Here is a 25453-nt window from a genome sequence, read left to right as displayed (position 1 = left end):
AAGTAGAACTGCTTTCTGTTATACTCTGCTCAGTGCACTTGGACCATGCTTACAGTATGCCTGTGATCTACCAAAATGTTTTAATTAATCTTTTGAATGGACAGTAGTGAACAGATATTTGATGGTATCTGTCAGAAAACTATTTAAATTATCCCCGGATACTTTTTTGACATTGGTGGTTTTACTAATAGCTATGTAACTCTGCTTACAATGCTCTCAGTATCATCTGAACACACATCCCAAACACTATATTGAACTTAGGATAACTTTTGGGATTGATTGCAAGGGAAAAAAAGTACTCCGTACCATGTGGTCACCTGATGTTTGACTCCTACCTATTTGCTGTTATGATACTAACTCTGCTCTGACTGACTGCTGCCTGTCTTAATGATTCTATTTGCCCACAACCACTACTTTAGTTTGCATCATTATTAAACTTTATTACATTTGACCTTAACCACTTTTTTTTTCATTTTGAATCACGTAAGACAGGATTATAACCACTGTCATGTATCTTTACCATCTGTGTCCCACTGGGGAGATTTACCTTTACTTTCTGTGTCATAGCCAAAACAGGAAGTGAGAGGAAATCATTTGGGGCCCCAGGTCACAAAAACTAGTGTTCCCACTGGAAAATTCACCCTCTATTACTTATGTGGGGACAACCCAAAATTTGGGATTTCTTTTACATTAACTTTCAACGATAATGGTAAATGAGTCAAATATGGTAAATCTCCCTAAAAGGGATACAGACAGCAATAAAAAACTTGACAGGTGTTACAATCCATCTCCACTCCACTATCCAAAAATGAAAAAAAAAAGTTTTGTCATTAGTTTTACTTTAACCTCTGCATGAGTCATGGATGGATGCATCCATGCATCCTTTAGGCTGGCTGTTGTGGGCTCTGCCAAGAAGTGCCCAGTCATCACCAAGGACTCCTGCAAAAACACCTTAGACCAGGCATGTCCAAAGTCTGGCCCGCGGGCCGCTTTAATGCCGCCCCACAGGTAATTTTGAAAAACCTTATGTTGTGGCCCCTGTGAATCCCCGAGCGCTGCACAGGACCCCTGGGATAATATGGCATGCACGTATGCCACATTAGTTCTTTAACCAATAATTTCTTACATCCTCTTATATATGCTACTGTTTTGAATGACTTATACTCAAAATGATGGTCCATCCCAGCTCGCTGCATCCAATTCCAGTTTTTCCTGTTACTTGTGAATACACTATTGGTAACACCCACCGTCCGCCCCCGCCAGGTTTATATCCCTTGCTTACTATGGCCTCGGACTTAGCCTGATTAGGGAGCACTAAATAACACAAATAAATCTGGCGCTAGTATGACAGGACCAGCGCCCTCTCCATGATAAATGGCATTACACCTGGGGGTCAAGTAGCAGCTGTGTGGGAACAAAACACACCAGGAGGGATGTCAAATGTATCAGCCACACAAGGGTTAACTACATATAAGCACTATATGAACCCACCACCTCTGATGATTACTGTTGGCAGCAATAATAGTCATGAATGATGCCAATGTAGTAAATAGAACATTGAAAAGCTGTCAGGACAACCATACGAGAAGCAGGCACTCCTCACACTCCTCTGGCTCCCCTGCATTCGGTCACCGCACTTGCTGCTCACCACCAGCGGCTCTATAGTGGTTCAAGCCTCATTTTGGTCCTCCTTCCTCCAGAGTCTGACGTCATGTCCGGGTCCCCTTCCTGGACAGCACTCATCATGGGTAATCGGAGCAGCCACAGACAGCGATCCTCCTCGCCTCTGATACCGGGCATTGTGTGACCCCTTTTCCACCCTTCCCTATCCAGGATTGAGGCATTCTGTTATTTCCTCACAGCCTGAGCAAGGCACAACTGTCCACATGGTCACCAAGCTGTGTGTTTTTAACCCCTTATTTTTGCTTCACCATTGCAGATCCAGCGGGTGTCATTGTACAATGTGTACTGCTGTTTCATACATACAGTGCCTTGCGAAAGTATTCGGCCCCCTTGAACTTTTCGACCTTTTGCCACATTTCAGGCTTCAAACATAAAGATATAAAAACTGTAATTTTTTTTGTGAAGAATCAACAACAAGTGGGACTACCTGCCCCGCGCTCGTATTAGAGTGAATAATTTTGTGTCGGAATCTTTCCCCATTTTTCGTGGTACCAGACAGGGCTGCCCCCTATCCCCATTATTATTTGCCCTTGCCATTGAGCCTCTGGCCGCACAGATCCGCCTTTGTGCGGGCATTGCGGGTTTTGTGATCAATGGCTTGGAGGAAAAGGTTTCTCTATACGCAGACGATATGTTGATATATCTAGCGGATCCCTATCAATCCCTCCCCATTTTACTGGCAGTTATTGAACGGTTTGGGCATTTTTCGGGCTTCTGGGTGAACTGGAATAAGTCTTCTCTGTTCCCCCTGGATCCCCAGGCCCTGCCCCCTTCTCTCGCCTCGTGTCCTCTTCAGGTGATGAATAGGTTTCGATATTTGGGGAATGAAATTCACATCCCCTTGTCTCGTTTCTTTCCGAACAATCTGGACCCCCTGATTACCCGCCTTAAGACCTCTCTGAAGCTGTGGTCTACGCTTCCACTTACAGTATTGGGTAGGATTAATATTTTTAAAATCATCTTCCTCCCACGCTTTTTGTATGTACTGAGTCACTCACCGATCTGTCCCCAAGCGTCACTTTCAGGACATTGACTCGCTCCTGACCACCTTTATCTGGGGGCGCCGGACGGCATGTGTAGCCAGAAATGCCTTACAATTACCGGTTTCCGCGGGAGGGGGGGGGCTTGTGGCGCCCAATCTTCGCCTTTATTATTTTGCCTCTCAGTTGGCCCATGCACACTGGTGGTTCCATCCGGAGGATAATAATGCTGCGGCAGCTTTGGAGGCGGCCATTCTTACCTCCTTTGAATCTTTGCAAAACTTAATACACCGTAGATCTACCATGGACAGGCCGAATACTACTATTGTTTGTCACCCTGCACATTTTTGCGGCTGCAACCCTGGATGGTTCCGACTCTCCAGGGGTGTATTCCCCTTTGGCACAATCTGGAACTGCGTGAATTTTTTCGGCGGGATGATGGTCTTTTCTGGGCCTGACTCGGAGTGAAATCTATTTCCCATTTGTATGTCCGGGGGGCCTTTCGATCCTTTGCGGACATGCAATCTTCCTTTAACTTGCCCTATACTGCTCACTATCGTTACTTGCAATTGAGACATACGGCGGCCGCGCAATTTGACCTCCGAGATGTCTCGCTGGAGCCGTCCCCTTTGGAGAATCTCCTTTCTGACTCCTCACACGAGAAGCTGGTCTCTACATACTATTCTAGGCTTTTACAGTCTAAATCTAAGCGCCTGGCTGTGGTTGAGTCTCAGTGGAGAGAAAATGTTCCGGACTTGTCGGAGGAGGTCTGGCAAGACGTCCTTCCTGAACAAATACCTGTCGTTATTTCCTCCAGGGATAGGGTTGCCACATTTCAGGCTTCAAACATAAAGATATAAAACTGTAATTTTTTGTAAAGAATCAACATCAAGTGGGACACAATCATGAAGTGGAACAAAATTTATTGGATATTTCAAATTTTGTTAGCAAATAAAAAACTGAAAGATTGGGCGTGCAAAATTATTCAGCCCCTTTACTTTCAGTGCAGCAAACTCTCTCCAGAAGTTCAGTGAGGATATCTGAATGATCCAATGTTGACCTAAATGACTAATGATGATAAATCCACCAGTGTGTAATCAAGTCTCCGTATAAATGCACCTGCACTGTGATAGTCTCAGAGGACCGTTTATAGCGCAGAGAGCATCATGAAGAACAAGGAACACACCAGGCAGGTCCGAGATACTGTTGTGGAGAAGTTTAAAGCCGGATTTGGATACAAAAAGATTTCCCAAGCTTTAAACATCCCAAGGAGCACTGTGCAAGCAATAATATTGAAATGGAAGGAGTATCAGACCACTGCAAATCTACGAAGACCTGGCCGTCCCTCTAAACTTTCAGCTCATACAAGGAGAAGACTGATCAGAGATGCAGCCAAGAGGCCCATGATCACTCTGGATGAACTGCAGAGATCTACAGCTGAGGTGGGAGACTCTGTCCATAGGACAACAATCAGTCGTATACTGCACAAATCTGGCCTTTATGGAAGAGTGGCAAGAAGAAAGCCATTTCTTAAAGATATCCATAAAAAGTGTAGTTTAAAGTTTGCCACAAGCCACCTGGGAGACACACCAAACATGTGGAAGAAGGTGCTCTGGTCAGATGAAACCAAAATTGAACTTTTTGGCAACAATGCAAAACGTTATGTTTGGCGTAAAAGCAACACAGCTCATCACCCTGAACACACCATCCCCACTGTCAAACATGGTGGTGGCAGCATCATGGTTTGGGCCTGCTTTTATTCAGCAGGGACAGGGAAGATGGTTAAAATTGATGGGAAGATGGATGGAACCAAATACAGGACCATTCTGGAAGAAAACCTGATGGAGTCTGCAAAAGACCGGAGACTGGGATGGAGATTTGTCTTCCAACAAGACAATGATCCAAAACATAAAGCAAAATCTACAATGGAATGGTTCACAAATAAACATATCCAGGTGTTAGAATGGCCAAGTCAAAGTCCAGACCTGAATCCAATCGAGAATCTGTGGAAAGAACTGAAAACTGCTGTTCACAAACGCTCTCCATGCAACCTCACTGAGCTCAAGCTGTTTTGCAAGGAGGAATGGGCAAAAATTTCAGTCTCTCGATGTGCAAAACTGATGGAGCCATAACCCAAGCGACTTACAGCTGTAATCTCAGCAAAAGGTGGCGCTACAATGTATTAACTTAAGGGGGCTGAATAAATTTGCACGCCCACTTTTTCAGTTTTTTATTTGTTAAAAAAGTTTGAAATATCCAATAAATTTCGTTCCACTTCATCACTGTGTCCCACTTCTTGATTCTTCACAAAAAAAGTAATTTTCTTAGAAAACATAGTTGTATCAGTTGAAAGTAAAATTCAGAACTGCTTCCAAACCAGACTGTCTGCTGAGGAAACCAAATATTTGACAATTACAGAATGCGCTCCAAACCCACAAACATTAAGCCTGAACAGAAAGTCACCCAGTCACATGAGCCCCTAGAAAAACTAAATTTATATTTGGACTTTCTACTTTTATTTTGCCATCCACTATGGGGAAAGAGAAATATTTAATTTGAGTAGTTGGCCGTGCAGTTTACTTTTTTTCCACCTTTGCTTTCTTCCTCCTATATTACCTGGATAAAAGCAGAACTTAATGCCTCAAATGTGGCCAAACAATGGATAGGATCCTGGCGCTAGAAATCATTTTGTAAGAAAATCAAAAGGATAATCTTTTTAAAAACGAAGGCGAAGAAGCAGCACAGAAACTCTCCAGACTGTAAACAACTTTTGCCAGCGTGCCAGATGTAGCTTTCAGGTAAATAAAAAACATAAACTTGGCGTATGATAGCCATAATTACCATTCAAACACGGAGGAGATACAGGAATGCAGAAATGTGAAATACAAAAAAACATGGAATTACATTTTTTTTTTTCTGAACAACCATGGCATTTTGTTTTTAATCCCTACCAAATTCTTAAAATGACAGATTATATGAACAGGTCTGTGATGATTCTCTTATTTAGCTAGCTTGGCCTGTGATGAATTACTCATGAGAAATCATAAATGAACAGAGACTGTACTAGTACTCCTTGCTGTATTGCCACAGGGAATAGAATGTTAACAGCACAATTTATATCACTACCTGCTCTATCCCCTGACCCAAGAAGACATGTATTCAACATAAAATGCTTCCACTGGTGATCTATTCAATATTAGTGAATAATGGGATTTTTGACTTTCCGTAAAATCCATTTCTTTAATATTCTCTGGCGGACACAGCTCCTAATATGCATAACCATTGGGTTATACTGCCCCCTACAGGAGTAGGACACTGGGCATAAAAGAATTCTGGCTACACCCATGGGCAGTCCCAGGAGCTATACTCCCTCTCTCTGCTATAGCCACTCAGTTTCTGTTACAAGCAGTGTCAGGAGAATTATAACTCCACAGAGGGGTGGGTGCTGTGTCCATCAATGATCAGAGAAACGGATTTTACGATAAGTCAAAAATTCAATTTTCTCTTTTGTTCATTGATGGATACAGCTCCTGATATTATTAACCATTGGGACGTCACAAAGCAGTGTAAAACATGAGGGGTGGGAACAGAAAAAAAAAATTCCCAAGGCTAAACATTAGTCAACCAGGCCACTTAATAAAACTTTGTAAAAGTGTGTCCTGACGACCAGGTGACCTTATGACGGAAAGCCCAGGAGGCACTAAGCGCCCTAGTAGAGTTGCGCCTTGACTGGGAAAGGAAGAACCTGACCCCTGATGCAATAAGCCTGAACCACCGTCTGTCTGATCCATCTGGAAATGGTTGCAGAGGAAACGGACAGAGATGTATAGTAACGAAGTAGAACTACTTAAGTACTGTACTTAAGTACCGAAATGCGGTATCTGTACTTTCCTAGAGTATAATTTTTTTCTCCTACTTCTACTTTTACTTCACTAAATTTTTTCGATGATTTCGATACTTCTAATCCGATATTTTTTTTTTGTGCTGCATCGTTACTCGTTACTTTTCTCTGCCTTTCCCTTTTTCTTTTTTGTTGGTTTCCCTCCTTACTGCTCTCTCCTACTCTTTCAATTATCCTCCCTATTCTGCCTTCCCCCCTCCACTCCCCTTTTCTATAGGAAGGCAAAGGTAAAGATACCCCTCTTTTTCATGGGTACCTGGTCTCTGGCCATTTGGGTAGCGTTGTTCCGCTCCAGGCTTCCGCTGGGCCGGCGTGGAGTGCTCCAACATGCGCCTCTCGGCGCTCTGACATGTGTGGCGGCCTTCGGCCACTCCGCTCCTCCCCTCCTTGTCTCCATTCGCTGACGTCTCAGCGCTGGGAGGCGGGGATTCCGGCAGCCGCGCAGTAGAGGCACGTGCGCATGCGCAGTGCGATCGAGGCACTGGCGGCCATCTTGGTTAAGGGAAACATGGGGGGGTCTCTGATGTAAGGGGGGGCTTTGTGTGGGCGGTCTCTGATGTAAGGGGGCTCTGTGCAGGGGAGGGCTGGCAGCCTTAGGTCTGGGGGGCAAGTCTAATCAAGTGGCCCATTGAACCATCGAATCAGCTTACCATCCATGCCCACCTGGTTTTGGACTTGCAGCTGTATACAGTGTCTGACCCCTACATTAATCCAGCCCTGAGTGAGGCCTTTTTACCAGTTTTTACCACTTTTCAGAGTGGCCCGGGGGGGGGGCAATTGCCACCCTGACCCCCTTGCCAGTCCTCCCCTGGCTCTGTGTGGGGGGTCTCTGATGTAAGGTGGGTCTCTGATGTAAGGGGGGCTCTGTGTGGGAGGGCTCTGATGTAAGGGGAGCTCTGTGTGGAGGGGCTCTGATGTAGGGGGAGCTCTGTGGGGGGCTCTATGGGGGGGGGGCTCTGATGTAAGGGGGGCTCTGTGGGGATGGTCTCTGATGTAAGGGGGCTCTGTGTTGGGGTCTCTGGATGTAAAGGGGGCTTTGTGTGGGGGGTCTCTGATGTAAGGGGGGCTCTGTGTGGGGGGGTCTCTGATGTAAAGGGGGCTTTGTGTGGGGGGTCTTTGATGTAAGGGGGCTCTGTGTGGGGGGTCGCTGATGTAAGGGGGCGCTGTGTGGGGGGTCTTTGATGTAAGGGGGTTCTGTGTGGGGGGTATCTGGTGTAAGGGGGCTCTGTGTGGGGGTCTCTGATGTAAGGGGTCTCTGTGTGGGGGGTCTCTGATGTGTGGGGGTCTCTGATGTAAGGGGGCTCTGTGTGGGGGGGGGGTCTCTGATGTAAGGGGGACTCTGTGTGGGAGGGCTCTGATGTGGGAGGCTCTGATGTAAGGGGAGCTCTGTGTGGAGGGGCTCTGATGTAAGGGGAGCTCTGTGGGGGGCTCTGATGTAAGGGGGGCTCTGTGGGGATGGGCTCTGATGTAAGGGGGCTCTGTGTTGGGGTCTCTGATGTAAGGGGGGCTTTGTGTGAAGGGTCTCTAAAGTAAGGGGGCTTTGTGTGGGGATGGTCTCTGATGTAAGGGGGCTCTGTGTTGGGGTCTCTGATGTAAGGGGGGCTTTGTGTGGGGGGCTCTGATGTAAGGGGGCTCTGTGGGGGGGTCTCTGATGTAAGGGGAGCTCTGTGTGGGGGGGGGGTCTCTGATGTAAAGGGGGCTCTGTATGGGGGTCTCTGATGTAAGGGGGGTCTTTGATGTAAGGGGGGCTCTGTGTGGGGGGGTCTCTGATGTAAAGGGGGCTCTTTGTGGGGGCTGGGGGGGGTCTCTGCTGTAAGGGTGCTCTGTGTGGGGGGTCTCTGATGTAAGTGGGGCCTCTGTGGGGGGTTTCTGTTGTAAGGGGGCTCCGTTGGGGGGTTTTTGTTGTAAGGGGGGCTCCGTTGGGGGTCTCTGATGTAAGGGGGGTCTCTAATGTAAGGGGGGCTAAGTTTGTAGTGATCACAAAAAAGAAAAGTCAAATGAAGTGCAAAAAAAGTGCAAGAAAAAATGTCCAGGGCGCTGGTGGGGGCGCCACCGGATCAGCTCGCACAGGGCGCTTGAACACCTAAGGCCGGCCCAGGTTGGGAGGTTCTTTCCCATTAACAGCAGATATGAAATTATATTCATCTTGTTTTGTCACATATATATATTTGAAGATTCACAATATTTTGAACTTTTTATTGACTTAGATTTCATACATTCTTCCTTTATTTAATTATTGGAATATATTGTTGTATATCACATTGGTTTATATATGATTTTGCGCACCAATAAGCTGTGGAGAAAAAAAAAAACAGGCAGGGAAGAGAAGGAGGGATGCTTTAAAAGGGGAAGGGAGGGACATACTTTATCTGTTTTTTGTTTACAAAAAGTTACAGCCTAAGGAATTGTGATTGTCCTTTAGGTTAATCATTTGAATAAATCATTTGAAATAATAAAAAACAATATGATGTTCAAACTATTGACTTCTTTCTTTAATAACTACATAACACAGTACTTCTACTTCTACTTTCAGTACTTGAGTAGAATTTTTTTTTCAAAACTACTGGTACTTTTTACTTTTAGTACTTAAGTAGCAATTTTTTTTGCAATACTTAAGTAAAAAAAATGTTGAATACTTTAGTATTTCCACTTAAGTAACTTTTTCTGCGAGCACTTCCACTTCTACTTAAGTCACTTTTTGATCGAGCACTTGTACTTTTACTCAAGTAGAAATTTTGAGTACTTTATACAAGTCTGGAAACGGACCACCCTTTTTGAGGTCCATCCATGAGCACAAAGAAAGAGTCTGACTACCTGAAAGACTTCGTAGCTGCCAGGTACACCCAAATTGCCCAGACAACATCCAAGGCATGGAAGGCAATTTCCTTGGGATGTTTGGCCTGGGACACAGGGAAGGCAACACAATGTCTTGGAAGGAATGATGGACAGGGGCGAAGAACCACCTTATTCCTGTAAATCATGAGGCAAGGTAAATGACAGGATAATGCCACCAGTTCCGACAACCTATGTGCAGAGGTGATAGCCACTAAAAAGGCCACCTTCTGGGACAGTGTAAGCAGGGGAATCTCCCGAATATTTTCAAAGGGAGGCTTCTGTAGAGCTGAAAGCACCAAATTAAGATCCCAAGGTGGAAATGGAGCCTGCACTGGAGGAACCAAATTTTCGGGCCACCCTTATGAAAAGTATGCACCAGGGAGAGTGTGGCCAAAGGTCATTGGAAGAAGATAGCCAAAGCCGACACCTGGCCCTTGATGGTACTCAAGGCCAATTTCTGTTCAACCCCATGTTGAAGGATGGTAAAGATACGAGCCACCAAGACAGAGCGTGGAAGATACCCAAGAGACTGACACCAAGCAATGTACGTCTTCCACGTACAATGGTAGATCTTCCAAGAGGTAGATTTCCTAGCTTTCAACAGTGTGGGAATCACAGACTCCAATAAACCCCTATCCTTCAGCACCTGACATTGAACAGCGCGTCTGTGGCGTCCACCAGAGGATCCCTTGAACAAGCCACAAACCTCTGCACCTTTCTGTTGAGCCAAGACGCAAACAGATCCAGTGGAGACAAAGCTGATGAAACACCTCCAGATGAAGGGACCACTCCCCTTGTCCAACGCCTGCCTTTTGAGATAATACACCTGCCAGTTTTCCACCCCGGGAATGTGTACGGCGGAGAGGGCTGGAATGAACCGTTTTGCCCACCTTAGAATGCCGGCTCCTCCAGAGCAGCATGGACACTACTTGTGCCCCCTTGGTGATTGACATAAGCCACGGCCGTTGCATTATCCGATTGAATGCGCCCTGGACCACCCTAAAGACGACCCGTCCAATGATCCAGAGACAGTCTGATTGCTCGGAATTCCAAGAAAATGATCGGGAGTCTGGACTCTTCCAGCGTCCAGATTCCCTGAGCAGAATGCTTGCCAAGGACGTCTCCCCAGCTGGACAGGCTGGTATCCATGGTGACCACTGTCCAATACAAGGGGAGGAAGGATTTTCTCAGCCAAAGCAACGGAGAACGAAGCCACCATATTCGGGACTCCTTCGTGCCCCGACTCAGCCGGATCTGATTGTCCAGAGACTGCGTCCAGAGAATTTACCTTTGCAGGGACCTCGTATGGAACTGTGCAAACTGAACCACTTCGAAAGTAGACACCATTAGGCCCAGCACCCACATGCAAGTCCAGAGGGATGACCATTTGTTGGACAGCAGGAGGCAAATTGCAGCCTGCAATTTCTGGAGTTTGCCCAGAGGAAGGAGGACTCTGGCTAAGGCTGAGTCCAGAGTCAGACCCAGATAGTCCAGCTTTGTGGACTGTACCAGAGAAGGCTTTTGAAAATTCAGAATCCAGCCGAACTTCCGCAGAGTTTGTATTGTGATCTCTAGGCTATCCACCAGAGCAGAGTGAGACTCCGCTCGCAGGAGGAAATCGTCCAAGTAGCCCAGTACTGCGATCCCCCATTGGCATAGCGAAGCTAGCACCGGGGGTTATCACTTTTCTGAAGACCCTAGGAGCAGATTTGACACCAAAGGGTAACGCCACAAACGGATAATGCTCCTCTCCCACAGCAAATCGGAGAAAACGCTGGTGACTGGCACATATTGGAATGTGAAGGTTAGCATTCTTGATATCCATAGAGGCGAGGAAATCCCCGACGCAGGGATGCCACCACCGTTCGAATTGACTCCATTCTTAACTTCTGTATCTGCACAAAGCAGTTTAGCGTCTTGAGGTCCAGGATTGGACGCACTTTGCGTTCCTTCCTGGAAACTGTGAACAGGTTTGAGTAAAAACCCCTTGAATGAACAGGTCTTGTACTGTCCCAAACAGGCCCTCTAAGCAGTCTGGGGACAGGCGCAAGTTGGAAAGAAAAACCTTGCCGGGGGATAAGAGCAAAACTCCATCTTGTAGCAGGACTGAATGACTTTGTGGACCCACTTGTCTTGCACCTGGGAAGTCTGTGGGTCTGGAAACCAGCAAAGACACCCCCCCACCCCCGATATGGGTGAGGGCACACCTTCATGCAGAATAAGGCTTGTCCACGGGTCTGTAGAAGCTCGATCTTGGCTTGACAGACCATGTTCATTTGGATCCTCCAGAAGAGGCCCTGAAAGGCTTCGAGCCCTTGTCAGTCGACCCTGAGGGACGAAAAAACTTCTTATGAGCTGAGAAGGAAGGCCCATGTCTACCATGAGGTTCCTTGTCCTTAGTAGCCTGCGGAAGAAAAGTACTCTTCCCCCCCTGTGAGACCTTTAATTATGTCATCCAGGGTAGCTCCAAACAGGCGATCTCCTTGAAAAGGAAGATCAGTCAAGGCCTTTTTTGAACTCTGATCCGCACACCAGCACGCCAAAAGACACGCCCAAGGACCACTGCCAAAACAGAGAGGCGAGCCATCAGGGGAGCCGCATCCAAAGAGACATCACAGATAAACTGCAGCCCCTGGAACAGCTGGTCTGCCAGCTTGGCAAAGGCAGGGGGAGCTGTTCCCCCTCTAGGTCATGGTATAGAAGCTTAGCCCACTCTGTCAGAGTTTGCGACACTTGGGCAATGGTGAATACCGGCCTCATTGCCGAACCAGCCAGAGTGTACATAGTGCAGGCCACAGCCTCCACCTTCCGGATCCTTAAAGGCCGGGGACTCTTCAACTGGAATCAGGGTTGCCTTGTTTAAAGGGTTCACCAGCGGTGGCCCAGTCCACTTCTTAAAGAGGAAGTAAACCCTCCTCTGCAACTTTTACCTATAGGTAAGCCTATGATAAGGCTTACCTATAGGTACTGTAAATATCTCCTAAACATGTACCGTTTAGGACATATTTACCTTACATGCAGCCAGTGACATCACTGGCGCATGCGCTCTGAAGGAACGGCCGCTGGTGCCGTTCCTTCAGAGCCCTGTGCCGTGACCGTCGGCTCCCGCGCACGTGAGTGACGTTACCGCGGCTCCGGCCAATCAGATGGCCAGATGCCGCGATCCCGGAAGACGGGCGACTGAACATGTCGCCCGTCATACAGGTAAGCAGGCGGCACGGCAGGGGCTCGCTCTAAGCTAAGTATTTCATAATGAGCTAGTATGCGATGCATACTAGCTCATTATGTGTTTCTCTTTCAGGTTGAAAAAAAAAAAATGCAATGGGTTTACAACCTCTTTAAGAAGGGACTCCTCATAGGGGTAACGCCTAGTAAAGCGCTTAGGGAACCCATGGGGATGCTTTACTACTCTTTAGCGACAATTCTGTCAAAATAGGCAGAGAAAGGAAACACCTTTGCCGCATTGGATGGCTTGCGAGTGCCAAAGGGCACCTGCGCCTCCATTGCAGCTTCAGCTGCGTCCTTCATTTTCAGGGCCTCACGCACAGATACAATCAGTGCCATCCACCAGCGCCTTTTCGTGCGCGGTTGCAGACGTATTGAAATCCTCCTCACTATCGGAGGATTCCAGGCACGCAGTTGCAGACCCAGCCGGATGACCCACGTCTGTGGCGGCCAAATCAGATTCAGGATCTGATAAGACAGACGAGGCAGGGGGCGCTTTTTGATGGACTGTCGCCCACAAGACACCTTGACCCGGGACATATGGGACTCCAGGACCGCTGTCAGTGCATGGATGGATGGTTGGGACCTGGAGGGCCACGCAGCCTCAGAGAGGGGATCAGGTGGGGAAATGTGATCCAAAGACTCCATGAGTCACCAGGGGGACCCCACAAAAAGTGTAAAACACTGCTAAGGGACAACCCCCCACCGCTCTGGCAGCACCACCTGGTCGCCAGGCACAAAGCACCAAGCAATCCTCAGCAGAGAGGGAGAGGACCCCACCAGACTCACCACCCAGAGAAACAGGCACCTGCAGCCACCAGGAGAATTCGCCCTACTCGTGTGGCGATCAGGAAATAAAAGGATCCAGGAGTAATCACCAGGGGATGAGGAGGGGCTCCCACTGCCGAAATCGCTGCCCACAGCGCTCCACTGTCATGGCCACCGCTATTTCAAATGGCAAACCACAACAAAATGGCTGCCGAATTACACAAACATGGTCGTCATGTATGGAAACACACAAGCTACAACAAAATGGCAGCCCTGCGTGGCACCATGAGGCTTACAGGGACCCAGGAGGGAGACCAGGTCTCAAGGACAGATCTAGGCAGGATGGGGGGCCCTGGGGGCCCTGGCAGAAGCCCCCACCAGGTACAACCCCCCCTGCACAGTCGATCGCCTGGCCGCGGGAGGCAAACTCCCCTAGCCCCCATCACCTGTTAGCACCCTGCTCCCATCCCAGGAAAGTGGTCAGAAATCCCAAACAGCCCCAGCGTGGAGGGGGGGGGGGCAGGATGAAGGACTTGGCAAGGGGAGTGCCTGTGGGAAGGAGGGGAACCTGGGGGGTCCGACCGTCCCAAGGAGGGGCCCACATCCACCCCAAAACCCTTCAGGGGGAGAGGGGGGGACAGCTACTTACCATACCAGGAACCAAGCAGGCACCGCTTGAGACAGAACCCCTCTCCATTGAAATGAGGGGGGCTTTCGGTCAGGAGGAACGCTGCGACTTGGGTCAAGACCCAGCTAATATGAGACCTCGGCCAGGCGTTTACCTCGCAGGCCAGCCCCCGTCCAGTAGGGCTATGTCGCGGCCGACCCAGCGTGGAGCTGAGGTCTGCGCGCGTTCGTTGGTCAGACTGGGATGATCACTGGATCTAGATTATCCAGCCCGTCGCCCAGTCCGGCAGTTGATTGTAGATCTCACAGCAAAAAATGCAGGAGGAAAAAAATGTTCTATCTAAAAAATGTTTCCAGGACCAAAGATCCCAGGAAGGAAATAGGTCCTTACTCCTGACTAGGCAGAAAAAAACTGAGCGGCTATAGCAGAGAGAGGGAGTATACCCCCTGGGACTGCCCATGGATGTAGCCAGAATTATTTTCTGCTTAGTGTCCTAATCCTGTAGGGGGCAGTATAACCCAATGGTTATGAATATCAGAAGCTGAGTTTTTTTGTTTTTTTTGTGTTTCTTATTTCTTTTTCACACTTTCAAATAAAAGGCTTTTCACCAACAGCATCTGACTCATAGTGTCAGAGTAAGGGAGAGTGGAGAATGACAGTGTTATAAAAACAGAAGTGCAATATACGGACGGTAATCGTCCCAGAAACAGGGAACTGTGACACACTGGACCCCTGCTGTGAGCCGCACCACACAGCAGTGTGAACCCAGTCTTAAAGAAGCAAGAAACAGCTAGCTGCTGCAGGAATAACCAGGAAAATCTGTGCCATTAATTATGAGTAGGGGACAACTCCTGACACTCATGATCAGTTTGAGTATAAGACAACCCCTGACATTCAGAATGAGTGGGGAACTGCCCAAGCAATTCATTATAGTTAGAGGACTCCCTGCATTTCAGCATCAGTTAAAGACAACTAATGCCATTCAGCATAAGTAGAAGACAACCCATGCCATTTAACATGAGTAGAAGACAACCCATGCCATTTAACATAAGAAGAAGAAAACCCATGCCATTCAGCATGAATAGACAACAACAAATGCCATTTAGCATGAATAGAAGACAACCCATGCCATTCAGCATGAATTGAAGACAACCAATGCCAGTCAGCATGAGTAGAAGACAATTCATGTCATTCAACATGAGTAAAAGACAACCCATGCCATTCAGCATGAGTATTAGACATTCCATACCATTCAGCATGAGTAGAAGTCATCCCATACCGTTCACCATGAGTAGAAGAAAACCCATGCCATTCAACATGAATAGAAAACAATGCATGCCATTTAGCATGGATAGAAGACAACCCATGCCATTCAGCATGATTAGTAGACAACCAATGCCATTCAGCATGATTAGAAGACAACCCATGCCATTCAGCGTTAGTATAAGAAAATCCATGCCCTTCAGGATGAATAAATGACAACCCCAGGAATTCAATATAAGTAAAGGATAGCCCCAGCAATTCATTATAGGGTAGAGGGATTCCTATTTTCTAAAATCGCCTTCAATGGTATCACATTCTGCTTTCTTTGTATCAAAGATCAAGCCAAAATCCAACACTTAATTGCTCATTACCATATATATATATCCAAACAGGAATGTGTTGGCTTTGCTGCACTATTGTTTTAGGAGCTAGAAATTAGGACATTTTACAGAATCTGGTGTGCTGGAAATCTGCTGAACATGATATATATATTTTTTATTGGAGATAATATATAATAATCAACTGTGTTGCACAGGAGCAGTAGAGATCTGAGCCAGATTTATGGCAATTATGCATATAATGCATATATATATATATATATATATATATATATATATATATATATATATATATAAAATGCACTCCCAATTTTTCAGTTTTTTATTTGTTAAAAAAGTTTAAAATATCCAACAAATTTCGTTCTACTTCATGATTGTGTTCCACTTGTTGTTGATTCTTCACAAAAAATTACAGTTTTATATCTTTATGTTTGAAGCCTGAAATGTGGCAAAAGGTCGCAAAGTTCAAGGGGGCCGAATACTTTCGCAAGGCACTGTATGTTGGGCTGAATCAGGATAATCATGTTCTTTAGCATTTTTTAAGAGTTTTGCAACCTACTTGGGAATACTATCGAATGACAAACATCAGACAAATGCAAATAGGGAGTATGAGAGCAATGAAACAAATTATAATACTTTAAGCAATATGCTGCACCTGCTCAAAAATACATTGTTTTAGGTACATTTTAAGTTCATATAAAGTTTACATTTATGTCTCCTTTTATGTGCAGTGTACTTTGGAAAAAACTAGTGGGAAAAAAAAGCATAAAAAGGGTGGCAAAATGTGCATTTCAAAAATGCATGAGGCACACTGCAAAAAAAATTAACAGCTACTTCAGGCACGTTTGTTGCAGATTCAAGTGGATAGGCTGGCCTATGCTGTCATGCGGACACATGAAAACACAAAAAAAAAAAAAAAGTGAAAAAAAAGGTGAAGTGTGAATGCAGCCTTGAGAACAGTCCAGGTTTCTGTTGTTTTGTAATCTCCCAACTTGTATTGATCAAAACACTGTCAGAACAGATCTTTCCAATTTACAACAAGTTGCACCACAAGCCTGTCCATTTTTCATGAAAGTTCCTACCTTCTCCTGCTACAACTCGGTGAGATCCAAAAAGAAATGTACCCATCTAAAAGTCATTGAAAAGTACAGTTACATTTTTGGGAACAGAAAAGCTAAATGTAGACTTTATTATTTCATAGATCCTTTGATAAAGATGAATATAAACTCTACATCAACTTTTCAAGCATAAATTGTTCCCAAATAGGCCAGCATTTTCTCAAGTTGAACTGGTATGCTGATCACATCAAGCTCTTATATTTGATTATATTTTGGCATTGATGTGCCATATTAGCTGTAAAAATATTTTTCTTCAAGTTATACGACATAATCAGAAATGCTCCCCTTGTAGTCCCTGGTCCTCTTAAGTTTTGTATTTTGGCAATAATAGGATATTTCAGGGACCTTAACACCTAAAAAAAACTAAAGCAACTTGAAAGTAGCAGAAACATATCACCAGCTCAGAGGACATCCCTTGGGGTGCTAGGGCCAGAGAAACAAAATCTAAAAAAAATCTGACCTGTAGTCTAAGTTCTTGATGCTGGTGGCTCATTCTGTCCCCTGATTTCTCTGGTGCCCCATAGGATTTCAATGACAGGTAAATAAGGGAACTGCCTTTATAAGTATACTGACTTTACCAGAAAACAGCAATGCATCTTTAATTAAGTGTATCAACATCAGCTCAAAAATACAAAATATAAATTACACTTTGACCCTGTTTTCTGAATTTTATTTCACTATTTCTTTAAAAGCATCAGAAAATATTTTCTCAGCACTGGAAATGAAGTATATAAGTAGAAGATTGCAGTGAAGGGAGCAAAAATAAAGCGGTTTTCCTAAAATGAATACATAAAAATGACGCTGTGATTTATGGCTCAGCTACATTACTGCAGGCAAACAGTAGAGCCTTTCAATGAGTTTATACATCTCTGAAAGTAAAATAAACAGAATATTTAAAAAACTTAATGTTTTTGGCTTCAGCTTCTTACCATGGTGAAGATCTTTTTCGACAAGCTTCATCTGCAGCTGGAAAATTTGCTCTTCAAGTTTGCATATGGAGTGTTTCATTCTTTCCCTCCTGGTAATCATGTAACATAGGTTTCTCACCTGTGAACAAACCAGCATTGTTATATGTGACATTCAAAATGATCTATTAAAATAACAGCATTGTCCTTACAGACACTATGGGGTTTATTTACTAAAACCGGACAGTGCAAAATCTGCTGCTGCTGTGCATAGTAACCAATCAGCTTCCACTTTTTTCTGTCAACGCTTAATTGAACAAGCTGAAGTTAGAAGCTGATTGGCTACCATGCACAGCTGCACCAGATTTTTCTATTCTTCAGGTTTAGTAAATAAACCGCTACATCTAAAAAACAAAAATAGTGATTCGCCCAAGTAAAAAGAACATGTACATTCATTTTGTACAAATTGGGCAAAACTGTTATTGGGCTATTTCCTGTGCTGGTCAACATTTTTTAATTGATTTTAAAAAAAGAAAGAACTGCATTTGGCTACTAGACTGCACTAAGTATCATAGGTAATTCCTATAACACATAGCACAATCTAGTACCAAAATACAAGGGAAGATGGAAAATACCACATTTGACCAGTGGATAGCGCTAAGTATCAAGGGACATTCACAGGTATTTTTCATTTTAAATCAATTTAAAACATTCAACCAGCACAGGAAATAGCCTCATAACATTAATTTTTCTTTTTTTTTGTCCTTTTTGCACAGAATTAACTTTTTTTTTTTTTTATAAATACACCCCTAAGCTATAAGTACTCTAGTAATAGTTAATTACTATTTTATCAAACATAGGTCAAAATGAGTCTCTTTACCAGTATAGCACTGGTAATAAATAATCCACAGGCAGAGTTAATTGGAATGTATTATTCACAAGCTTTGATCCTGAATATATTCTGAAAAGATGCAGTTTCTTTTCTGAGAGTATAGCAACACAGATATCTCGACTTTTGGTCCAGCATGGCTTTGAGAATACAGGCATTTCCATTTCTTTTTGAAGATTCTTTTTATTAAGTATTTGAATTAAAGATGCAAAACAAAGCCTATCGGGCATATCCAGGCTTATACGGTAAACACAGAAAACATTAAAAAGGAAAATAAAAAGCAATCCAAAAACAGTGCTTAGCACAGCTATTCATCTGGCAACCAAGGTGTCTTTTTGGATGCAGCCCTTTGGCATAGGCATAACCAAGGATGACATTGGCTAATTTGCTCTCACTCTTGCAGGTGCTCTCAATTGGTCAATAAAGTAATGGTAGGGAGGGAGAGTGCATTACGTTGAGGTATCCCCAGAAGGATTCAATGCTGATGAGTCAACCCAGATATTCCAAGTTTTGGCGAATTTCCCAGGGCATACCCTAGACTCATATATTTATACAGCAGTATTGCTGAATTGACCAGAGTCCAGTCCGGCGCCACCAGAATCACCAGTGTTTGTTCCGAGGCCAACCTGCGAAGGAACCTGGACAACAATTGAATCGGAGGAAAGGCATAGATCAGACGATACTGATGCCAAGGCACCACCAGCGCATCCGAGGCGTCTGCCAGAGGATCGCGCGTTCTTGCCACGAACCTTTCCACCTTGTGGTTTAGCCGAGACGCGAACAGATCCACATCCGGGGATCCCCACTTCGCACACAGCATTTTTAAATACCTCCGGGTGCAGGGACCATTCCCCCTGGTCCAGGGTCTGGCGGCTCAGATAATCGGCCTGCCAATTCTCCAGACCCAGAATGTGAACTGCCGATATCGCCGGGACATGAGTCTCGGCCCAAGACAGAACACTGGTCACTTCCTGGGCCGCCCGGGCACTTCTGGTGCCCCCTTGGTGGTTGATGTACGCCACCGCAGTGGCATTGTCCGTCTTCACCCGTACAGGACGGCCCTGAAGATGATCCAACCAGTGGAGCAGGCACAGCCTGATCGCTCTCAATTCCAATATGTTTATCGGAAGGGAGGATTCCTCCTCCGACCAAGTGCCCTGGGCAGATAGGTTGCCCAGGACGCCACCCCAGCCCGACAGGCTGGCATCCATTGTAGCCACCACAAGAGATCCATTCTGGTTTGGCGATTCAGAGACACTCTCAGGTCCAAGGACTGAGGTAGTCTGTCCCACCTGGCCAGGATCTCCGCTTGGAAAGATCGCGTGTGAAACTGTGCAAATGGTATCGCCTCGAAGGCCGATACCATCAACCCCAGGGACCGCATACAGGTCCTAAGTGACGAAGATTCGCTGTCCCTGAGGGACCTGACCTCGGACTGCAGGGTCCGGAGCTTGTCCTCCGGTAAGAACACCTTTGCTTGCGCAGAGTCCAGAACCATTCCCAAATACGGGAGACGAACCGAAGGGGACAAGGTCGACTTCTGAACGTTGATGGTCCAACCAAACTCCTGGAGCGTCTGGACCGTAGTGGACAGATCGCGCCACAGGCTCTGACTGGCACTCGATCTTAACAGGAGATCGTCCAGATAACCAAAGACCGCAATGCCCTGCGCCCGCAACAGGCCCAGAACAGGCGCCAACACTTTGGTAAAGACCCTTGGAGCCGAAGCGAGACCGAAAGGTAACGCCACAAACTGATAATGTTCCTCCGCGATAGCGAATCTGAGGGAAAGAATCTGTCCGCCGGTCGTGAAAGGAATTCGATCTTGTACCCTGATCAAATGATTTCCTGAACCCACCTGTCCGGAATCCGGAGCAGCCAAGGATGGAGGAAACCGCGCAAACGTCCCCCCACCCCTGAAATGGGTGAGGGCACCCCTTCAGGCAGAGGCGGACTGAGCCACCGCTCAGGCGTGGCCGGATTTAGGTTTGCCCGCCCAGGGATTTCTCTGGCCACTTTGGTCCTTGAAAGGTTTCCCCTTGTTCTGTGTCTTGAAGGCACGAAAGGACCCCTGATTCGGTTTAAAGGAAGGGCCCCGCTTACCGCGGAAAAACGTACCCTTAGGATTCTGGGGAAGCAGAGTGCTCTTGCCCCCAGTGACTCTTTTAACCAATTCATCCAGGGAATCCCCAAAAAGGCGAGACCCCGCATAGGGAATGTCAGCCGCCGTTTTTCTGGATTTTTGGTCAGCCGATCAGCTTTTCAACCAGAGCAGTCGATGGTTAATCACCGCGACACTGGACAGGCGCGCAGCTAACGGGGCCTCATTCAAGGCTGCATCGCACAAATACATGACCCCTTGATAAATCAGGTCCACCATCTCCAAGGTAGTAGGGGGGGGGGCAGAATCAGTCACGAGGGTGCGTTTGAGTACCTTGGTCCAATCCGCCACAGCCTGAGCCACCATGACAGAGGCAAAAATAGGTCTTAGCATGGAACCCGCCACCATGTAAGTATGGCGGGCAAGTGATTCCAGTCTCCTATCCGTAGGATCCCTAAATACCGGAGAATCTTCGGTGGGAACCAGAGTAGCCTTGTTCAATCTGGCTACAGTGTGATCCACTTGAGGAGCCACACACCAGCGCGAAACCGTAGTAGACGCAAAAGGGTAGAGAAGTTGAAACCTTTTTGGCACCGTTAAGGTGTGTTTCAAACTGCGCCATTGCTCATTCACTGTGTGATGAAACTCAGCGGGGCAAGGAAAAACCTGCGCCATCTTGCGGGTATTGTGTGTACAAAAGGAGGACACAATGCCCAGAGGATTGGGCTCATCCTCTAAATGTAGTGTTTCTTTAACGGAAAGAATCAGCGCATCCATAGCTGCACGTTCCTCGGGCGTCCCAGGGGGGGAATCATCCACCCCTGCAACCTCCGCCTCCCCCTCAGACTCTTGCGGGTCCTAAGAAAGAGCGAGACCCTGAAAGGGGCACGCTACCTACAGCAACCATATCACATTCAGAATCAGAAGAAAAATAAATCCTAGGCCTTTTTCTAGCAGCACGTTCAGTCATCAGCACATCCATTCTGGACACCAAAGTCGCCACTACAGCAGCCAAATTTGTCAGGGCAGAGGATTCAGAGGAACTTGAATCCCCCACCAAAGCTGGAGGGAATTTGCTGTCCTGGGATTCCATTGCAAAAAAAAGTTTTTTTTTTTGTAAGGTACTGGCCCGTTAAGCGCACCGCAGACCCCGGCAGCACACCGCTACAATGACTGTGGAACACACACCCCCCGCAGGGACAAACTGAAAGCCAGGAAGATTGCACAAGGGAAGAAAAGAAGGACAGCAGAACAGAGCCCCACAAGTGTGTTACTCCTGAGTGAAGGAAGGAAGTGATGTCACCGCCAGAGACTGAACTGAGGCTGCAGGCTAAGGAAAAAAGGTTGCCTATAGAGAGTAATGGGAGGCTTCGGTAAAATGGCCGCCGACATGTGCTCGGAACGATCGTTTGCCACACACAAGATGGCGCTGTAAGGCACCAAAATACACTACATACAATGCTGTATAAGCGCCCAGTGAAGCCAGACATGCTGCCCACACCTAAAATGGCGAACCGGCGGTTTTTAACCCCGCAGCGGTCGCCGCACGTGTCTGTACCTCCAAGCACCCTAAAGTGACACAAGAGAGGGATCCCCCAAAACCCCACAAAGCGCTGGCTGTGAGAGAAATAACCCCCACAGACATAGGGGACACACAGGACTGCCAGCCCCAGAAAGAGGCCCCACACAGAGTGTACTTACCTGTACCCGATGGCGTGGGGTGCCTATCAAACGGGAAACCACCCATCCTCAGATGGCAGGGGAGTGCCGTCAGCCAAAAACGCAGGACACCAGTAGTGCACGGATGTGTCCGGTGAGGTAGCCATCTCACAGGCTGCATCCCTGAGGACAGGGATGGGTCGTTTGCGAGGCCAGGGCGAACACATAGCCTGAACTGACTGAAAGATAATTATCAAACCACTCCTATTAGACCCACTCAGCACAGAGGCAGATAGGAACAAACAGGGATTTCTTCAGAAAAACAAAAGGTAGGAATCTTCAACAAAGTTTGTTAAAATCCTTGTAATGTACAAAGATCACCCAGAGGGCAATGTTTTTTTCTCAGTTACACTTTAAAATCTGGCCTGTTAGTCCTGAGGACAGAAGTTGAGAACCGCTGACATGCACTGTCTGAAAGTTACTTTGACCAAGGCGTTTTTTTGTTCTGCTCCTTCTAATTTTCCCATCACTGTGGTCGAACTTGACCTCACTAACGATTAAAAAATTGAACGAACGTTTGAAACCTTGGTTTTTGTATGGCCAGCACAAGTGACAGCAGGCGCTTTTATCAAGCCACCTGCCTACGACAAGGAAGTCTGTCATACATAATATATTAAAGTTCTGTCTGAAAAACGCACAGCAAAAAGCTCTGCAGAAACGGATCAAAAGCAAACTGCATAGGTGTGAACCGAGCCTTATGCTGGACCGTACACGCATCAATTTTTGGACAAGAATATTCATATGAAAAATCTTTCATTCGCTGAATGAAAGAATGTCGTTTTGAAATGTCTGAATGAAAACCACATAAACCAGTGGTTCTCAACCCACTAACAGGCCAGGTTTGCAGGATAACTGAAATACATCACAGGTGATATTGTTTGCCGCTCAGTGATTGTAGTATTCTAGTCTGCATCTCCCCAAGGTAATGCCTAAAATTTGGCCTGTCATTACATGAAAAATAAAAGGTTACAGTTGATTTTTTAAAATGGAGCTATATCTGAAGCACAGATGATGGTTAAAGTGTATGTACACCCTCACCTTGTAAAAAGAAACCCATTTATATTAAAATAGAAATGAAGGCAAAACATTTGTGTATAGGTAAAAAGATAAAATGTTTTTTCCTTTTCACATATTTTCTGTTCTCAGCTGGGGGAGGAGAAACAGCAGAACACCACACTTCCCAGTTAAAGGCTGTGCAAGGCGGGGGGGGGGGGGTGTTTCAGGACAATTGTGATCATTGGAGGAGAGCAGGTTTCCCAGCAGTTCCCATAATAGCTAGAGAACTGACCACAGTGTGTTCTCCTGCTTAGTGTGGTCAGTTTTTAATAGGAAAAGCAAAGGGAGTGGCAGGAACACCAGATATTTCACACAAAGGAAGCAATACGAAAATAACAAAGATACTTTTTCATACAAGGGCATGGTACAACAGGCACATATCAGAAATATGAACGGGTGGGGGTAACATATTCTTTAAACTTTCAGCCTACATTAATGTAGTCACTATGACTTTCTTCATTTATATAGATTTAGCTAATGCCGGAAGCCAGATGTACAAATGAATGCCAAGGTGAAATTGGAAGATTGTGTCCCATGAGTAAAATTAAATGGAAAAAGATTTCTCTACATAAAACATGATTTTGCGCTATGGCCCTTTTCAATATTTTGTAACCATACTTGTGTAGTCGAATGGTATGATAGATAATAGAGATTTGTAATACAACGTTCTAACCTCCATGCTATGAATATCACTATAGTGATTATTCTTATATAATATGCTTAAGATCATAGCACATTTACTTTCAGAAATCCATATACAGTGCCTTGCAAAAGTATTCACCCCCTTGGCATTTTTCGTGTTTTGCTGCCTCACAACCTGGAATTAACATGGATGGTTTGATGATTTGCATCAATGAATTTACAGAACATCCCCACAACTTTGAAGTTTTTTTTTGTATTGTATTGTGAAGCACACAACAAATAGGACAAAATAACAGAAAAAGTGAATGTGCATAACTATTCACCCCCCACCAAGTCAATACTTTGTAGAGCCACCTTTTGCGGCAATAACAGCTCCAAGTCGCTTTGGATAAGTCTCTATGAGCTTGCCACATCTTACCACTGGGATTTTTGCCCATTTCTCCTTGCAAAACTGCTCCAGCTCCTTCAAGTTGGATGGTTTGTGAAATCTTTAAGTCTGACTTTTCTATTGGATTGAGGTCTGGGCTTTGACTAGACCATTCCAACATATTTACATGTGTTTGGGGTCATTGTCCTGCTGGAAGGTGAACCTCCGTCCTAGCCTCAAATCACGCACAGAGTGGTACAGGTTTTGCTCAAGAATATCCCTGTATTTAGCACCATCCATCTTTCCCTCAACTCTGACCAGTTTCCCAGTCCCAGCTGCTGAAAAACATCCCCACAGCATGATTGCTGCCACCACCATGTTTCACAGTGGGGATTAAGTTCTTTGGGTGATGTGATGTGTTGGGTTTATGACAGACATAGCGTTTTCTTTGATGGCCGAAAAGTTAAATTTTAGTCTCATCAGACCAGAGCACCTTCCTTCATACATTTTGGGAGTCTCCCACATGCCTTTTCGCAAACTCAAAACGTGCCATTTTGTTTTTTGCTGAAAGCAATGGCTTTCTTCTGGCCATAAAGCCCAACTCTATTGAGCGTATGGCTTATTGTCCACCTATGTACAGATGCTCCAGTCTCTGCTGTGGATCTCTGCAGCTCCTCCAGGGTTACCTTAGGTCTCTGTCCTGCCTCTCTGATTAATGCCCTCCTTGCGTGGTCAGTGAGTTTTGGTGGGCGGCCGTCTCTTGGCAGGTATGCTGTTGGGCCATGTTCTTTCCATTTGGTTATGATAGATTTGATTGTGCTCCTGGGGATCATTAAAGATTTGGATATTTTTTTATAACCTAACCCTGACTTTTACTTCTCAACAACATTGTCCCTTACTTGTTTGTAGAGTTCCTTGGTCTCCATGGCAGTGTTTGGTTAGTGGCGCCTCTTGCTTAGGTGTTGCAGCCTCTGGGGCATTTCAAAAAAGGTGTGTATATGTAATGACAGATCATGTGACACTAAAGGCCCGTAC

The 25453-nt window shown here is 45.8% G+C and overlaps 1 protein-coding gene across 1 annotated transcript in view; it reads right to left on the bottom strand.

Annotated features, from left to right (window-relative positions):
* The window catches only part of JADE2 (jade family PHD finger 2), an 829642-nt gene that overhangs the window by 61150 nt on the left and 743039 nt on the right, over nt 1-25453 (bottom strand). The window contains exon 10 of the mRNA XM_082255681.1: nt 17669-17786. Within this exon, the coding sequence (XP_082111807.1) occupies nt 17669-17786 (118 nt within the window). The remainder of the gene's footprint in view (nt 1-17668; nt 17787-25453) is intronic.

The sequence above is a fragment of the Pelophylax lessonae genome (genome assembly GCF_965119305.1).
Source record: "Pelophylax lessonae genome assembly, chromosome: 4".
Lineage (NCBI taxonomy): Eukaryota > Metazoa > Chordata > Amphibia > Anura > Ranidae > Pelophylax > Pelophylax lessonae.
The sequence above is the reverse complement of the archived record's forward strand: the minus strand, read 5'-3'. Positions and strand labels throughout refer to the sequence as shown.